Source organism: Haemaphysalis longicornis, unplaced genomic scaffold (genome assembly GCF_048455015.1).
Source record: "Haemaphysalis longicornis isolate Haplotype H1 unplaced genomic scaffold, Haemaphysalis longicornis Haplotype H1 scaffold_9, whole genome shotgun sequence".
In the NCBI taxonomy this organism is placed as follows: Eukaryota; Metazoa; Arthropoda; class Arachnida; order Ixodida; family Ixodidae; genus Haemaphysalis; species Haemaphysalis longicornis.
In genome coordinates this window covers 44,867,746-44,885,347 of record NW_027526460.1, presented here as the reverse complement: position 1 = coordinate 44,885,347, position 17,602 = coordinate 44,867,746, and the positions used below count along the sequence as shown (strand labels likewise).

Sequence of the window (17,602 nt, the reverse complement as noted above, 5' to 3'; positions counted from 1 at the left end):
TTCTTTCGAAAAAGAGCCCCGTTCGCTCCAGCATTGAAATAGGTGCGCGAAGTCCAGCTCTTTTTAGCCTGGAGGAAGACGGCTTATGTAAACACGTGAGGCGGGGAAAACGTGATAATGGACAGAGAGAAAGAAATATGGAAAGAAATAAAACCTGGTTACGGCTGTCCACGAGTGGTGCCCGTTGTCACGCGTAGCGAGCCTCTTTCATTGTTTAGAAATGCGTCTCCGGAGATACGCAGGGGTGGTGCTGTGATCGGAGACAAATAAAAAAAAAGAAACAAGAATTTTAAAAAAGCCCATAACCGACTCAGCGAGGAGCGATGGGACCGTGTGGATGCGCCTTGAGGTACGGGGATTCTAGAAGCGGCGAGAGCCGTAAGTTTCACCACACGATTTCGCTTCACCCGCGGGTGGCGGCGCCGGTGAGGATTAGAAGGGCCCTGGAACCAAAATATCCGCCCACGAGGAAATGTTGAAATTGTGCGCAGAGACATTATCCCCTTTGTTTCCTTTTGCAGCTTTATAAATCCGTTTTCTTTCCGCATTATTTTTTCCCTCAGCTCAGCCTATTTCATCGTGCAGAAGTATACCTTTCTGGGCGTCTTATACGGAAAAGGACGGCCGTAAGCCGACGCGACCTTCCCGAGCGAAGCGCCTTATCCTAAAAATCAGTACGAAACGCGTCTCTACGCCTAAGGTCCATTGAGAAGAAAGTTTTCGTCCTTTTGCCACTTTGCAGCCCTACAATACGGCGAGGTTGGTATCTGGCCGCGCTAGGATGCCGCCACAATCTGCCTCCCAGAAAGAACAAAACTTCCTTCCAGGGAGTGTTACTTAGCCTGAAATGGCCCGTTGTCGTGCACTCTTCAAGATACACTAAACCGCATTCTTGGTGGTTAGGCCTAACGTTAGGCCTAACATATCTGGTTAGGCTTAGCATTAGGCCTAACGTGGGGACGTCGCTTTTCCGTGTCGCCACCTCCCTTTACTGCGCATCAACCTTTGCGCGAGTGAGTTATGAACGAGAAAATACGGGAGGCCTCCAGAAGTGTTCGGATTGCTTCATTCACGAAACCGGCCGAGTGGTTTTGTACTGTCTTTTTTTTTCGAGACAAGGAGTTCATTCGTGCAGGCATGCGAAAGACAAACCGACATGAAAGAAGAAGGGCACACAGACTGACTTTACGAGTTCTGTCCTAACGCATGCGCTGGGCGTCTCCTTTAGCCTTTATTGTACGCGTACGAAAACAAAACAGGGCTGTGAGCGTGATAAGTTATAAAACGGCTTTTTTTTTTTCTACCACGTAAAAAAAGCCTCCCCTTCCCTCCACTCCCATTTAAGCATGTGGCCATAGCGGACGTGTGGTGCATTAAAACACACACGGCTCAGTGGGAGCAAACATTTGCCCGATTGCTGGCTGGCATGAACGCGGGCGTGCAGGCCAAGCACGACCACACCACACTACCACATGGGCGGGAGGGAACACATCGTTTGGCGCGAAAGCGCGGGAAATTTATACCGAGCTTTCGGCTTCTTGAGTGTTTAGACGTGCGAGTTCGTTGCTCCGGAAGAAGGCTGGACTTGTTCTGGGTTAAGGCGAAGCATCTCGGCAGGCCTTTTTACCGACACAAAGGAAAAAAAAAAAAGCAAAAACAAGCTCGTCGGTTTATTTACTCCTACCCACTCTCTTAACCGGGCCATCTACGACGCTTAAGATCGCCCGAGGAAATAAACATGCGCGAGGGGCTTGTGGCCTAAACACAGGCCTTACGAAATGTAGAGCAAGAAAGCATAAACTGCCTTTCTTTTTTTTTTTAATGCAGTCGGGACTTCCACCCGAATAGCACGAGGTCCAATTCGTAGGACGCGTCGTGAGACGGAATGAGTGGAATTAATACTCGGGAGACCGAGGTAGAAGGCGAGAGGTCACGACCTTTTTAAGCTAATGCGGAGCGCCGCTTAAGAAAACAAATTTTAAATCGCGAGCTAACTGGCGTAATCGACGCAAAATATGGTAGGGTTTCTGTCGGTGGCGCACGCAGGATTTTATTTCCTGGTGAAAGGGGGGGGGGGCAGGAAAAAGCAAAATGCGAAGTATAGAAGCAGGAAAAATTAAAAAGCGAACGAAAGAAATAAGAAAATAAGAAGCTAAAGCAAGGAACTTACATAAATAAAAATGCAAAGATTTCCAGATGACGTCGTACTCCACGTAACTTCAGGATTGTTGGTTTATTTTTGCCCCACTGATCTTCGAAGTGAGAGGATAAATCGAAACCGCATGTAATTGTTGCGTGGCTTATCCACGCAGACACGATTATTGGCAGTCATTATTTGTTGACAGGCCAAGTTACGGTCATCTCACGCCCCTTCACTCACCCCCTCCCCCCCCCCCCCCCACCTCGTTGAGATCGACGATTTTGAGGGGGGAAGGGGGGTGCTCTGACGCAGGACATTACGCGGTCGCCATTACTTCGCAGCTTGTGCAGCTGTCTTCCAATATTTCGTCAGACAAACTGAGCGGAGTGGGCGAAGCAGCATGAGGAGGGGGAGGGATAAACTTCATGGTAACGAGGTTTTCAGCAAAAATCACGAATAGTAAATTCTTACCCAGACGCCTACACTGCCCCCTTGTTCAATTAGTACTCTAAATGTATTTATTGGTACAGGTTGACGTATATGTATGTCACGTTAAAACAGGATATTCGCAGTTTGACCCCGCAGGTTGATCTCCCTCAACGGTGACAGCCCAGCACGAACCAAACCACCCTTCATGAAGCCGAAGACGAAAATGAAACTGGTGAGTTTATTTTACTTTATATGCATCCGGATCGGGCATCCATTATAGATGGAATTGTATTGTACTCACGTATTCATAATATAGGTGGAGGGCAGCATAAAACAGATCAGTGTAAAGTCAGATAATTAACTCCGGAATCTTTTCAGGTAAACATTCCAACTTACTGCGAAGTATCCCGTAACTCAACCAATGGACCTTTATAAAGCAACCTCACAGGGCGTCTAAATCTGGAACAACGCTTTCTGGACGCCCCGCACACACACACACACGCATACACTCTTTGTCTCTCTCTCTTGCACACATGTTTTGGGCATCTCACGTATGGCATCAGCGCCGCATCTTCCACAATCCATTCATTCGCTAGAAGACACGCGGATTCCCGATTGATCCAGTTTTACATGTTGCTCGGTTTGGTTGAGCGTTTCCGCCGAACCAGGCGGCCGCCGTTCGTAAGGCGGCTAGACCGCCTTTAGCAGTCGTGTGTTTTCTATCTTGCTTCATTATGCTTAACGATGTCCAATCATGGCTTGTGTGCCACAGATGAAGCAATAGAACACCTCTTGTGTCATTGTGCGCGGTTTGCAACGCAGAGGCAGCACCTGTCAACCGCACTCCGGAAGCTCGACAAACAGCCATTAACTGCGAAGACTGTTAAAGACGATAGCCTTTCTTGGGCTACTTAAACACAGAAATTTTGGTCTGTCTGTATTTCTGTCCGTCTGTCTGTCTGGGACTCGATTCAGCCACCCGGCCAAAGTAAAATACTGCCTGCGCAATAGTCTTATATAGTCACAGCTAACTCTCCCGTTTAAGTCCGGTGTAATGTTCATACTTGTCAATATTGTTGAAGAACAACAAGACATTACGCAAATATAAGACAACAAATTAATACAGAGGTGATATTTGCAGCGTTCCTTTATAAAAAATCGTACATGTTTGATTTTGGCGAGATTAAATACTTCATGAACTGAAGAAAAAAATATCACTCCGCCGTCGCCTGCTGTCGCCCGCGCCATATAGCTTCTGGCGGCATTTGAAGAAATCAACCGGCAACGGTTACGAAAGGTTCCACTTGATAGATTCCACGTTCTGCTTGCAACGCACGTGGAGTAGGGAAACGCTATTCTATAAACGTTGAAGTAGGGCGCCTCGATTCACGCGCGTCTTCGCCGTACGGCAGCGTTGGCATCGAGACACCCGGTTTGGAGCAGTGGAACGCGGGAAATTTAAAATGATTTAAGCAAACCTTTGGCGTCTTTACCTTGGGAGGAGCGCGACGCAACAGAAACAACATGAGAGGTGAGCGGGAAAGCGAAGGGAGGCATTTACCTGGCAAAAGCCAATAAAGACTATCGTCTTTTACGACAGTTGCAACGAAAGGAGCAGATACGCGGCCAATTTTTTTAGTCCCAGGCGCTGCCCATCGCAGTCCCAAAAGGCGACACAAAAATTACTTCGTTTTAAAGGCCACAGGCTTGTGCGAACGATTGTAAGGACATCGTGTACAATCTTCCACTCGTCATTTGTCTTGTTTACCTGTTCTGTTTCAGGCTTTAGTATCGCCCTTGGTTTTGACTCTGTAGTTACCTTTACTTTTTCTTTTCTCGCTCCTCAAGCTCCACTCTGCGTCTTTTATATACCCTTTATCTCTGTTTAAATCCCCTTTCCCCCTTTCCATGCGTAGGGTAGCCAGCCGAACCCTTCCCTGGTCCCTGGTTAACCTTACTTCCTGCCTCTTATATACTGTCTTATCCTTTTCTTCCTGGACCACAGGCGGCATAGGCAATATTGTTTCTTCGTGGTGTTTCTTTCACAGCGAAGCTGTGTATGGCTCGGTGTCCCGTATTTTTGCCATTTCCGTCAGCAAAACGTGCTTTGAAGGGCATTGTGGTTGTTGTCTCTTCTTCCAGGTGTTGGGAAGGAGCGTGGCGTGTGGTGCGCTGCGGCGGTCAGCGCGGGAGCTGACGCTGCTGCTCTGCTTGTTCGCCCTGGGTTCCGTCTATCTCAGCTACCAGCTGGGCTCCCTCCTCAGCGGATTTGGCGGAGGATGGCTCTCCGACGGCCATGGGGCCACGAACGGTACTTTGGGCGACACAGCTTACATTTATGGAGTAAAACGTCGTGCTTAAAGCCGCCAACTATTGTAATAATATGTAAGGATTACCCCATACCTGAGTTCTTTCGCTTTAAATGCGGTCCACTAATCCGCCCCTAGTCCCAATACTGATGACCAACAACGGCGTTTCCTCCCACTCTTCGCTAACGTGACGAACAATAATGATGGCCGTGCTCTTCGTGACTGTAAAAGTGGCGTCTCATCCCGTCTCCTCAACAGCGTGGTAAGCGAAACAAATGTGTCGGTGTCGTTGGCATGACCCTTCCCAAAATATACGGGTCGAAATAATGATCGTAGCTCACGTGAGAAGCCTTGTCATTGGTCATCCCAATGCCTCTTCCCTGCCAGAATCCCAGTCCTTCTCCAGGAGAAGCGCAAAGCTAGAGGAGCCCGCACGTGACCGACTCTTTGGAATGCACCTCAGTAACAGAGCCGTTATTGATAATCGATGTAGTATTGGTCGGACTGACTGATGCTGTAACTCCCACTGGCGCCACTTTCGTCGCACCCCAGCATACCCAACGAAGCATGGACACTTGTTTGAGGCAATATAACGAACGGTTTTGTAATCACTTGTTTTGTGCGAGCACGATGGGATGGGAAAAGATTTGAACGGCCTTATGTAACTTAAACGGGCGCAGTCAGCAATGAATGGAATAGGAACCATGAAGCGCATGCCCGGGGCGATTGACTACATGCGCCGTCAACTATAACTATCCCCCGTGAAGGCAAAATTTTCAGACTTCCAGTCACGAAAGAAGGACGGCTGAAAGGACTCCCTTTCAGGCGCCCGATGTTTCTGGATCGCTTACGAAGTTGGCAAGTTGGTACAGATTTATATTGACTACGCACAGCGCGAAAAATGAATTTGAAAACGAACGCAGACAGACGTGGTCCATCGCCACGCTCTCCCGATTTTATAACACAAAATAAAAAAAAAGGTTGTCCTTTTTTCCTTCCTTCTGCGGCAGGTGTCAAGGGCTCTTGTGGCTTCGCAGGGCTTCTCAGCGTCACCTCCGTTGACGTCACGCCAAAGCACGATTATCTGAGGACGAGCGACGTTCTTCTTCAAGCACTCAAAGCCGTAAGAGCTGCATTTTTTACTCTAGATTATGCAGTGCGTACTCCACTATACAGTGATTTGCCTGCATCAGTAGCAATAATGTGCAGAAGGTGGCAATTAAGAAAGTTCTTGCAAAAAACAACGATGTGTGACCATTACTAATGGGCTTATTGTTTATGTATGAACAAATTTCATCTGCATGAGTGTGGCAGCACAAGTACTGGTTCCATTTGTGCTGTACGTAGGTGAACGTATGAGTACTGTATTATGGCCATTTTGCATTGTTTGTAATAGATATATGTAGATTCACTGCATCACATTCCGGGGAGGTATGAATATTTACAAATTTGCTGCATACTATAGGCGTATAGATGCTATGGGCATATTGTTACTGTATGTAGCTGTATGCAGCTGTATCTACTATGAGTAGCCCACCGTACACGGGATCTTTCAGTGTTTGACCTTTATGGCGTACTTAAGCTTGTTACCTTGTAGTTTTAGCACTGCCACTGTACCATTTCAATACTCTAAGGTTTGGAGTAGTAGCTCCTCTTCTAGTTGAATCTGACCTCTCCAATAAACCAATATTTCTTTCCTACGATTTAAAAAATTACTAGAAATTAGCTGCAGCCACACGGTACGTATATACCGAAAGCGCCGGCATTACGGAAGAACCTACCAGATCGTTTATCTCATGGTTCTACAAAACTGTAACCCGGGCGGGACACATCGGAATCACTTTGAAAAAAGGTCGTGCGGTGCGCCGATTGTTAACGAAGTAACTAACAGTGTTAAACAGCTTTCTCATGAACTCGCATACATCTTCCACACTGAAAAAGTTGTTGGAACAGCTTCTTTATATATTTTGATGGCATTTTATTTTGTTCCAGCGCAGTGAATCCGCCCATCACCAAGTATGCTGCGAGTTTAATGATTAAAAAGAAACTCTCCATTGAGGTCTAGGCGGCTGATGGAAATCTTCAACGCAGACATGACGTCAAAACTATAAATGGCGTCATCAGTAATATGACGATCTGAAGTGATGTCACTCGCGGCTACACTACCACATCGAGGATGGTGACGTCATCAACACTGAATACAGGGTAGCGTGCCAGCAGTGAAAACGGAACTGGCGGGTCATGCGGCTGAAGGGAGACCTAATCGAGAAAGTTATCAATGGGATCGTTCTTATCACCTAATAGCTAGCTAACTGAGCTCCAAAACGACTTCGCTATCAAATCAGGCCTTCTGTACAAGATTGTCTTGAAGTTTTAGGTTACTTGCCACAAGGTGGGAAATGGCTTGCTTGCAGCGAGCTCAAGCAACCTGGAGTGGCAATGATCAAGGGCAACAGAGGAATACGATATTTAGTCACCACAGGGCTAGTCATGGGATTAAAACAATTTAATAATGATGATTCGGTAGTTTCGCACTTATTCGGTAGTTGAAGCACGAAAGCTCTCCAGCGCGAGGCGTAAACGAGTTTCCCAGTGTTTTAGTACCGTGACTATATGAGACGACGATTTCGAAGACGACGGCAGGAGGCGCCAATAGCCTTGCCCCTAATATGGTATATAATATCAAGGAACTATGGCGTTTTATTTATTAACCACTTACTTCAAAATCACTGTCTCGCTTCACTGCAGCACGCGGGAAAGGCCGCTTTCCGAATACAATGCTTTTCCCAACGTTTACCCGCAAACGTTCGGTTTCACCGTGATAGGTAGCATGGTATAGAATATTATTCGAGCATACTTTTACAATATTGGAGATTTGTCTGCGCGACAGTTGACTATCCTGTGATATAGTTCCTCATGAGATATAGACCACCCTGCCCGGTGCATGCCACTGTCAAGCGCACATTGCTCCCCTATGCAACTGGCTCTAACACCGTGCGGTGATTTCCACTGACGACTCCGAGGGGAATCTGTTGCGCAGGTCGAAGAAGAGGATCTGCTCGCCTCCAATTCTGGCAAAGTTATCTTGGTGGGCGACTCGTCGGACCAAACGTTGCGCTACCGGAAAGCGTTCGAGAAACACGGCTTTCAGACGCAAGTCTTCACTTCGACCAGCAGCCCGGGGCGAGGTGAGGACTCTCGTGCATACCTGCTTTGCGTGTGTGTGGTGTGCGGGCTTGAACAAGCGTGCGAGATTCACAAAACCAGTAACATTGAATTGATTGATTGATTGTGGGGTTTAACGCGCCGACGCAACGCAGGCGATGAGGCGCGCCGTAGTGGAGGGCTCCGGATTCATTTCGACCACCTGGGGATCTTTAACGTGCGCTGAAATCTCGTACACGCGGGCGTTTTTGTTTTTCGCCTCCATCAGAAAAGCGGCCGCCGCGGCCGGAAATCGAACCCGCGTCCTTGGGCTAGTAAGCGACTCAAAGTTGGGACATCTGCTATTGAGCGCATAATAGCCATGTCTTCTTTTTTACTTCCTATTCCTGCAGCTACGCTAGTCGTCAAGTAGTAGTAAACGACCGTCCACGGTCAATATTTTAAATGAATTGAACATTGAACTTCCGGTCAACATTGAATTCCGTGAATGTGTCTGATATGAAGCGTTCGCTGTAAAATACATGTTTCGCGCAATAAGAGTGTTTCATAACCACTCGTAGCCAATAAATAAAGTGCAAGAAACACAGAAAAACTGGAACTTAAGTAGAACTCTGAAGTTTATCTTATGGATTTCAGATGATTGCGCCATCGAGGGGCTTTGGATCTGCCTCGGAACATGTGGACGGCCGGGCAGGAAGTGTCACGCAGAGCGTAGAACGAAGGTGAAAGCTCTCAGCAATCGCTTTCATTTTCATTTTTAAATTTGTCAGTCATACCATTTATTTTGACCAAAAGGTAAAATCAGTTTTGTGTAGTGTTTTCTTCAGCGACAGTCATCAGAACGTGCATTTTTGTTTTCAAAAGCGCGCCCTCATGAGCGTTGCCACTTGACGACGTTCCCAACGTAGTCTTTGTCAAAACTTTCTAGGTCACGCCGAAAATTGATAGGGCCACAAAAAAAATCAAAGTACAAGCTTACCTCTTAAGCGAAGATGAAACGTTTTACACCAAAAAACTGGATAAAACATCTTGCTTTGTTACTCTCATAAAATAATTTAGTCTTAGTTAAACGCAGAGCTTTCGCTTTGAATTCTGTGTGGGCCAGATAGGTTTGGCGTGGCATAGAAAATTTTAACAAAGACTGTACATGTAACGTGCTTGCCTGGCGGCGTTACAAGCTGCTAATGTCCCGCGGGCTTCTAACAGCTCGGATTTCGCAACAGTAAACACTGGCTTAAAGGAATTCGCGGCAGAGTACTGCAGGGAAACGCAGTTGTCTCCGGGTCTTCAAGAGAATTTTTGAAGGAGGCGGTACATTGAAGTCTCGTACTTCGTAGGGGGATATAGCTATCAACTCAATCGGTTATTCATACAAGACAACTCAATGAAACGAGCCTTACGTCAAACTCCCGCTATAACGCTGTCCCCGGGGCGAGAAACTGATTTCGTTATATGTTGTACTTCGTTACAAGTAGGGCTGGGCATCAGTTAAAAATTTCGCCCACCTCCCCACGAGGGGAACCCTGTGTAGATGCGACGCATCGTGGAGTTCACTTGGTGTTTCCGTTGGATTGATTCTGGAATCGCGTGAAACATGTCGGAAACGCGTATGATTATTATGTTTTATGATTATTATTATGTTTTATTGGCCAATCTTGGTCAATCTCTCTAAGTGGTATGCTTGGGGCTTCGCTGTCGCAACGACCTTTACTCCATCATTGGTGCTGTAAGTGGGAGCTTCTTTTCTTTTAGTGCAAGTGTTAATCATTGCCCCATCATGCGTTGTATCAGTAGCTTCTTGACGTAGTTTGAATGAGTCAAGGATATAAGGCGCGTTCGTAGCATTTGATTCTGTCTCGGTTTTGTGGCGCAGCGGGCGGAACCTCGCGTTCCGCCCACAGGGTCGTGAGATCGAAACCGGGCGCCACTAACTATTATTTTTTTATAGTGTAGGGGGAGGGGTGCGGACAACGCCGTATGGAGGGACAAGGCGAGTGAATGAGTTGCAGTCGCATCTAAAAGTTTAATCCGATTATTCGGCTGGCTGTAATAGGTTAATTGATTGATTAATCGTTTGTGTTGGTGTAGGAAGAAAAAAAATTTCTGAAAACAATATTTACTTAACGTTCATAATAATATAATAATAAAAATAAGATCGATAAGTTCGTCGGCCTGTCCGAAGACATTACAAGTTAGGTAAGCAGATCATCATCGTGGCGCTGATGCGGGTTAGACACTTATCACCGCGTTCATTATTCACATTTTCTGGAATCAGGAACATCAGCCCTCGACGTAATTGCATGGGTCGCGGATTAATCGTGGTTTACTTATGATAGAGTCAGCTTATACAAAGGCCGAACAGCGTGAGTGCCCGCTTGTAGATTTTTGTACGGGTAAATTTGTATTAAGAGTAGCCATTTTCTTGTGTGTCCCAGCTATAAGCTTTGGGTTCTGATCACTCTCATCTGTAAACATACTTGCATCGTTTTTTTTATTGTGACGTCAGGCTTGTTATTTGAACAGTAATATGACCCTCGACCCACTTCAACAGAATTTCAACACGGAACTCTTGTTTTAGTTCGCTCACATGACTTAAACCGATTAACTGGTTAAAAAATTAATCGCGGCTGAAGCATTAATCGATTAATCGCAGAGTTAATCCATCCATTGCCCGCCCCTAGCTCGAAGTAGCGATAATTTGCTGTCCCTGGTCAACACTTAAGAATACAAAATATCTGTAAGGAAGTGAGACTTCGACGAAAGCTCTTTCGTCATAACGAGTGTTTACAGTATTCTGAAGGTGCGAATAGGCTGCCAAGAGCGGCGTGTGTCACTGTGCTTGCATTATCGCAACGGATTTATACAATTTCTACGAATATTTTCTTACTCTCGGTAGCAAGCGCGCTTCATTTTAATTCCTACTGCTTGATATAGCTTATTTTTTGTTTTAAAACGATCTAAATGATGTCATGCTTATCTGGGTGTCTGAGGTAGCTGTTTTGAGAAAGGACAGTTCACTATTGAGCGCGGGTTCTTGTGTGGTAAGTACAGAAGTTGTTGGATTTGTTTCCTTTCATTGGTCTTGTAATGGTGGGGCTGGTTGAATGCAATGGCAAACACCACGCAAAAAAAAAAAAGGGCTGGTTCTGAACTAATCCGCCTATTTCGTTTCCAGGTGAACCGGTTTGGACAGCTCAGTGAACAGCTCGGGGAACGAGACGCGTTATGCAACGCCCTCAACACGCTGAGAAAACACGGAGGTGAGCTTGATAACCCAAGGCTGAACGAAAAACTCTTTTGAGTGTGTTGAGTGCTTTACACAAAGAGGCGTCTCAGGACAAAAGAGATGAGACGTATTACAGAAAGCATGGCATAGACCAGGTTACATATGTAGTTCAGCGTTACAAAACACAGGGACAAGGAAGGAAAATGGCAATAGGCAGGCTGCCTGCCGTTATGATCACTCTCTCTCTCTCTCTCTCTCTCTGTCTCCTCTCTCTCTAGCTCTCCTTCAGAATGTTGCAGCAGAACCAACTAAACACAAGTTCAAACCTTAATAGCATTCTTGTGAGCTAAACTTCATTTCAGAGCTTGTTTTAAATGTGAAAACAACGTCATCTGCGATAAGGGCGTTTAGCGCTTGCCTCAGTTAAAACCAAGCCAAACCGAAGTAGGGTTTGTTTGGCGCACAACGCCGAGGTGCCGCCTGGTTCCTGCAGACGGCACCTCGCGCTGGTCGGCGTTGCCCCTGTGCTTCGTGCTGCCCGAGCAGGCGCAGCAGCTCACCGACGTGGCCGGCGCCCTGCCCGACGCTGACCAATCCACTTGGCTGCTCAGACCCGTCGGCTCGCGTGACGGGCGCACTCCCAAAGCCAGGCACGTCGCTACCACCACGCTGGCCGACTCGGGTCTGCTGCAAAAAACGTAGGCCCATGTTACCAATGTCTCAAGTGTTCCGCTGTTGTAGCGCTGACATTGTAAACATTTTTCACAAGTAAACGAACTCCTTATGCAAATGAAAGAAGTAGTCGCATATTAGAAGGATCAGGCACAGGGCGATATGGATTTCTTTAACCATGGCGGGTTCCCGTCCTCCTTTCCTTTACTTCCTTGATAGTCTGCCCTGCAGACCTTTCAGAATGGTATATTACCCCAGTAATACGGACGCATTGGTGCATGAAAAAGTTACTGTACATACAAATACTCATAGTTAAGTTCTGCTGCGCGGCAGAGATAACTGCTGTAACCCCTCCAAACGTGGTCAACGCGAATCGAGGTTCGCAACCTCAGCCCGATAAGGAAACTGACAAACGGGTCAACCATGTTACTTCTCTCCGGTCAGTGTCAAGTGATGGCCCTTCTCAAATTCTTTCTAACTAGCCGACTCAGGCTGTTATGGCTCTGGAATGTATTCCGAAAAAAAAAGTCGGATGGTCTCATGTCGTGACACGAATAGACAGCGTAAGCTGGTGCGACATTTCCCTGATATTGCGTGGTGATTGGTAAGACATATTACGCTCGAGCACGGCAGGGTCTTGAAGTGAAGGGTCTTGAAGTGGGCCACCCGGTACCTGTGTTAAGATCACTGGCGCCTGCCCGTCGAAGGCGTTGGTCTCGAAATTCGCCCGTACTCTAGAATGGTTGGAGAATCGCGGGTGTTTAAAACTGAACCCTCTCCGACGCAACATCCTATATCAGGCGTTCCAAATAATACTTACAGCCTCTGGATATTACCACCTCTTTCCCAGGCTGTCCCTCCAGAAGATGATGCGTGCCCAGCAGAGAACCTAGCGGAATACACCTGGGTCTTTACAGTACTCGGTGTCACAAAGCAAGACAACGTGCCCTTGCCAGGAATCCGTAGCATTTGTGGCGTTGCCGCTTCCCACCTGGCTATGGATACCACTCATAGACATACAATTCAGTGCTAGAAGTTATCTTTACTTCGCAACTCTCGACAAGCCTACTTGTGGCTCCAAAACCCCGAAGAAAACGGTTTAGCAGGACATTTCTCGGCCGGAAGGTTTCACAACATCCAAGCAAATGGGCTTAGCATATAAGCTTAAACTGGCTGCCGCCCCACGCCGGTACCAAGGGCGCTGAGACAGCCTACTCCTTTGCCAAAGCTGCCCACAATCCTGACACTCTAGTCTCTCCAAGCATTCCTACCCGGGATGCATGAAGAACCATTTGCCCTCCTCCCTGTGCTTTTCTCTTAAGTGCCTACTCTATTGAAGAGGCTAATTTTGAAGAGCTCAAAGTACAGATAGAGGTCTCGGAGGAAATGGAAAAGCCACGCTCACAAAAAAAAAAAAAAAGTTGGCCACCACCCTGCCGTGCGAAAGTGGATGCCCAGCGAAGCTGTTGTAAACCACTTACACATGCTGATGGGGGAAGGTATGCAATGCTCCTCGTCGTCTCGGCGGGTTTGTCGCTTGCGCTCGCCTTCTCTGGTCGTTGACGCCATTCGCTCGCCCTCGAATGCGTCGACCTTCCTTTCGAGACTAGCTGCAAACCTAATCTCTACCCGAACACGTTAAGTGGGGGGTTCTCATTGTTCATTGGCGCCTTGTCTGCCATAATGTCATTTCGATGCTTGTTTCTATGGTGTATGTCTCATGGCAAAGAAATACCCGCCGCGATGGCTCAGTGGCTAAGGCGTTGCGCTGCCGAGTACGAGGTCACGTGTTAGATTCCCGACCGCGGCGGCCGCTTTCCCTGATGGAGGCGAAAAGCAAAAACGCGCGTGTGTACGAGATTTCGGCGCACGTTGAAGATCCATAGGTGTTCGAAATTAATCCGGAGCCCTCCACTACGGCGCGCCTCATCGCATGCGCTGCGTCGGCGCGTTAAACCCTACAATTAACCAATAATTGTAAAGAAACGTTGCGTTGGGCTCCTCTGGCGGCAAATTATGGGTACTGCCTAGCCTGACACATGCGCTCGGCGTCTTGAGCAAGAGCTGCTGGATCCTGCCTGGATTTTTTGCTTAGAGCGACACGAAATTTTCCGACCAACGAAAGGCTAACAGCTTCGCTGCAAAACGATCACTGCTCTGGCAGAACTTTCATTTCACAAAAACTTTCACACAAACTTTCACAAAAACGTTCACACGAACTTTCACACAAAAAAAAATCAATGATAAAGGGTGTTCTTTCTTGCAGCCCTGCTGCAAAAGCATGTCAACCGATAATCTGTTTGGACGCCCATTCCCCAGCGCGTGGCCATCCATTTCAGGCTTTCGCCGCTGCTCGAGCGTGGCCGAGTGGTGGCTGAGCAGATGCTGGATCGGCCGCTGCTGACGTCTCACGGCAGGCCAGTACTGGTCAGGGTGTTCGTGCTGGTCACGTCACTGGTCCCACTGCGGGCCTACATGCACCAGGCCGGCAACGCCTTCTTCCAAGGTGCCGCGGTCCAGGGTGCGAAACTGGGGGAGTCTGTGGTAAGCAGCTTTGCTTTCACATCAGCCCGAGCCGTTATAAATGACTTTCAGTGAGCTGCCCCGAATTTGCTCGAACTTAATTTTAGGTGCGCGAGGTAATTCTTGGTGTACGCGCGGCGGACTCTTACGGTCTTATTTTCGCTTCTCCGAAAGCACAGTATTTTTTGAAAAAAAAAAAAAGAAAAACTAGTAAACTACAATCACAGAAGCCACGTAATATTTATTTATTGACTTAGTAAGTAACCTGCGCTTCATATAATGCGATAAGCCAGGCGAAAAAACAGCGGCATCCGACCCAAAAATCATGCAGAGTTTTTCCGTCTTAGAAATAGTCGAATGCTGGCTGGAAGGGCTTTACAGTTTCCCCTATGGCCTTCATGTTATAAACAGTTTGAAAGTGACAACGAGTCGCTGTATGTTGCACCGTTTGCCGAACATTTGTTTACCTGGGCTGCCTGCACGCTGCAGATGTATTGTTGATATTCTTTTATCTGTGTTTCGCTTTTATTGCCCTGTACATCGCCAATGGTGGCCACAGCACTTATGACTACAACTAAAACTCATCCGGCCGATAACCGCTAAATATCCTAACGCATGAAACCAAAAACTGCGCATGTGAAGTAGCTAAGCCTGGCGGGAATTCGGGGTATCGATGCCAGAAGGGGCAGCATGGGCGGGTGCGTAATTTATCTGCGTGGCGGTGATTAATATAAATACTGGTTTTCGGCCGGTTCTTTACATTCAGCAACCCCAACGTCCCTTAAACAGCCTATGGGCCATTTTTACCCGGCGGCCACTGCTTCTAAGGGGTTATTAATTACGCAGCACCACGCGGCAGATATAAGACCGATAGATGGCCAACCCCGATTACTGACCGTTCCACTGGAGAAATATGTCAATAGCTTGGGTTTCGGCCTCTCCTCTTGCGTCCTCCCTTTCTGTACCTTGCTTTCCTCGGCGCAAACGTGCTTCCCATAAAATACATCGCGGGACTGTTTTTTTTTGTTTTGTTTTTTTTTGTCCGGGAGCCATCTAAAGGGCAAACCAGAGTGCGTTTTCTGGTTTACGCCAATACCACCCTCCTTTCCACCAGTTGTTTTTGCTCTTCCGGCAATAAAGCATCGTTGTGAGGCCATAAAATGGCGTCCCCTTCCACCGCGGAAGCATAACGACGTGGTTATAATTGTACGGATAGTTATCCGTATCAGGTTATTGCACGTGCTCGTATAAATCACGGCGTAATGGTTCATTTTGTGGGCGGATTAGAAACAAAACGGCGGTTTGCGCCTCCGCTCCCTCTCAACCAGAATTCCCTCCTGCACGCTGCGTTTACTTTTAGAGATCTTTTTTTTGTCCCCTCGCCAGCAAGTGGCCACCGTTTCTCGACGTCCGGGTGCTACCTTCCGGTCAAAAACACGCGGGCTAGTGCGCTCAGGATGAGGGGCCAACAGCTTCGTTTGGTCAGCCCAGTCACGTCGTGCGTCAGTGCCGCCTTTCGCCGCCACTTGTGGCGAATGGCGAGCAGGAAAAATATGTGCGGCGGTTAGGGCCGGAGGGGGCACTTCTTTGGCACCGCGAGGAAACGGATGCACGGGGTTATCAACGGTTTTCAACACATCATTGATACCATTGAATAAGCGTAATCGAAATACACCGTCATCAATAATATTTCTATGAGAGCACGCCGGTATGTTCTCTATAAATTTGCCAGTCTGCCGCCGCGGCCCGAGCCCCCTTACGCGACACCAGTAAGAGCTGTTGGGGGGTACGCTCTCCGGTGTGCGTCCGGTATGCGTCGGGGTGATGCGCAGGCAGATCACCGTGGCTGCTGATGGCTTCACTCTCAAAACTACTTCCAGGTTGCCATAGAGTACAGAAATCTTCATTTTTGAACCTTATGAACCCCTCACGCACTTTTTTTTTCAAATGGGTAAACATGACATCGCCGCAATAGCTAACCCTCAATACATTGCCTCTCACAGGTTCGAATGGATGGCAAGTCTGTTCCCCTCAAGCAGTTCTGGCAACAGCTAGAGCACATTCACGGTGCCCTGAGTGCGGATCAAGTGTGGTCGCACATAAAGAACCAGGCCGCTGCGCTTTTGCTGGCCGCCGAGTACGAAATTCTCTCCAAGAGCATGCCGCTGGGCACAAGCGACAGCCTCACCACAGCCAAAGGGTGCGTTTTGATCTTCCTAACTATCTTCGGCAAGGAACCCGCGGACATCTGGGGTTCGAAAAAGATGCGTGCGGCGTAGCGCGAGAACGTGGGAATGACCCCAGGCGTGGCGGACCCCCTCCCCCCCCCCCCCCACCCCCCCTCCCATTTTTTTATGTAGGTAAAATACAAAAACGCCCCCTAGCAGATATTTCGTGGCACGTTAAAGATCCCCGGGTAGTGCAAATTAATCCATAGCCCTCTGCACTTTGGCGCGCTTCATAGCCGGGGTACAGCTTCGAGGCGCTAAACCCTTGTAAAAACCGTTTCTTTGCGTCATAGCGTACGACGTTCCTAAATTAGCCCTGACGCTAACCCTCTTTATTAGGCCTTTTAACAAGAGTGTTTTATCAGGTACCAGCCCTCAGCACAGGCCACTATGATCACCAGTCTGTATACTGCTAAGGACCCCATCAATTTTTTTTGTCCGCGTCCTTCAAGATATGGACTCCGTATCCAAAAACTGGTCACGCCGACCAACCATAGCCAGTTGACTTGCCAGGGTAAGTAGGGCTAGTACCGAAACCCTTGTGGCAAAAATATATAAAAGGAATGGAGGCATTCATTTTTCCTTGTCTCTTATTTTCCTGATGTTTGGCCACGAGGTGTGCTTGGTACCACGATGTACTCAAAAAAAAAAAAAAAAAGATGGTGGCGGTTGTCGTTTCTGTGGTGCGTTTAATATATTTCGTAACCTTCTTTATTTACGAACCACAACGTCTTAACACTTTGGATATTCTTGACCTGTCACTGAAGACGTGAAACGATTAAAAATGTAAATTCAAAAGCGAATGCGAAAACCAAGAAATATCAGGGAAATTAAAATGAGAGTGATGTCGGGGCTCTACAGGAAATAAGTTTAGTATATGAATAGTGTAATCTTCAGAGTGTGATACGCA

The 17,602-nt window shown here is 47.5% G+C and overlaps 1 protein-coding gene and 1 long non-coding RNA gene across 2 annotated transcripts in view; one reads left to right on the top strand and one right to left on the bottom strand.

Annotated features, from left to right (window-relative positions):
- Positions 1-17,602, bottom strand: part of LOC144152679 (uncharacterized) — a 678,803-nt gene that overhangs the window by 4,220 nt on the left and 656,981 nt on the right. Inside the window, exon 4 of the long non-coding RNA XR_013319209.1 lies at positions 11,830-11,956. This is a non-coding gene — a long non-coding RNA (uncharacterized LOC144152679). The remainder of the gene's footprint in view (positions 1-11,829; positions 11,957-17,602) is intronic.
- Positions 1-17,602, top strand: part of LOC144152675 (cadherin-like and PC-esterase domain-containing protein 1) — a 57,206-nt gene that overhangs the window by 4,185 nt on the left and 35,419 nt on the right. The window contains exons 2-10 of the mRNA XM_077684058.1: positions 2,713-2,801; positions 4,712-4,880; positions 5,889-6,001; positions 7,919-8,066; positions 8,680-8,765; positions 11,219-11,303; positions 11,763-11,967; positions 14,281-14,485; positions 16,468-16,664. Of these exons, the coding sequence (XP_077540184.1) occupies positions 2,775-2,801; positions 4,712-4,880; positions 5,889-6,001; positions 7,919-8,066; positions 8,680-8,765; positions 11,219-11,303; positions 11,763-11,967; positions 14,281-14,485; positions 16,468-16,664 (1,235 nt within the window). The 5' untranslated portion in view covers positions 2,713-2,774. The remainder of the gene's footprint in view (positions 1-2,712; positions 2,802-4,711; positions 4,881-5,888; positions 6,002-7,918; positions 8,067-8,679; positions 8,766-11,218; positions 11,304-11,762; positions 11,968-14,280; positions 14,486-16,467; positions 16,665-17,602) is intronic.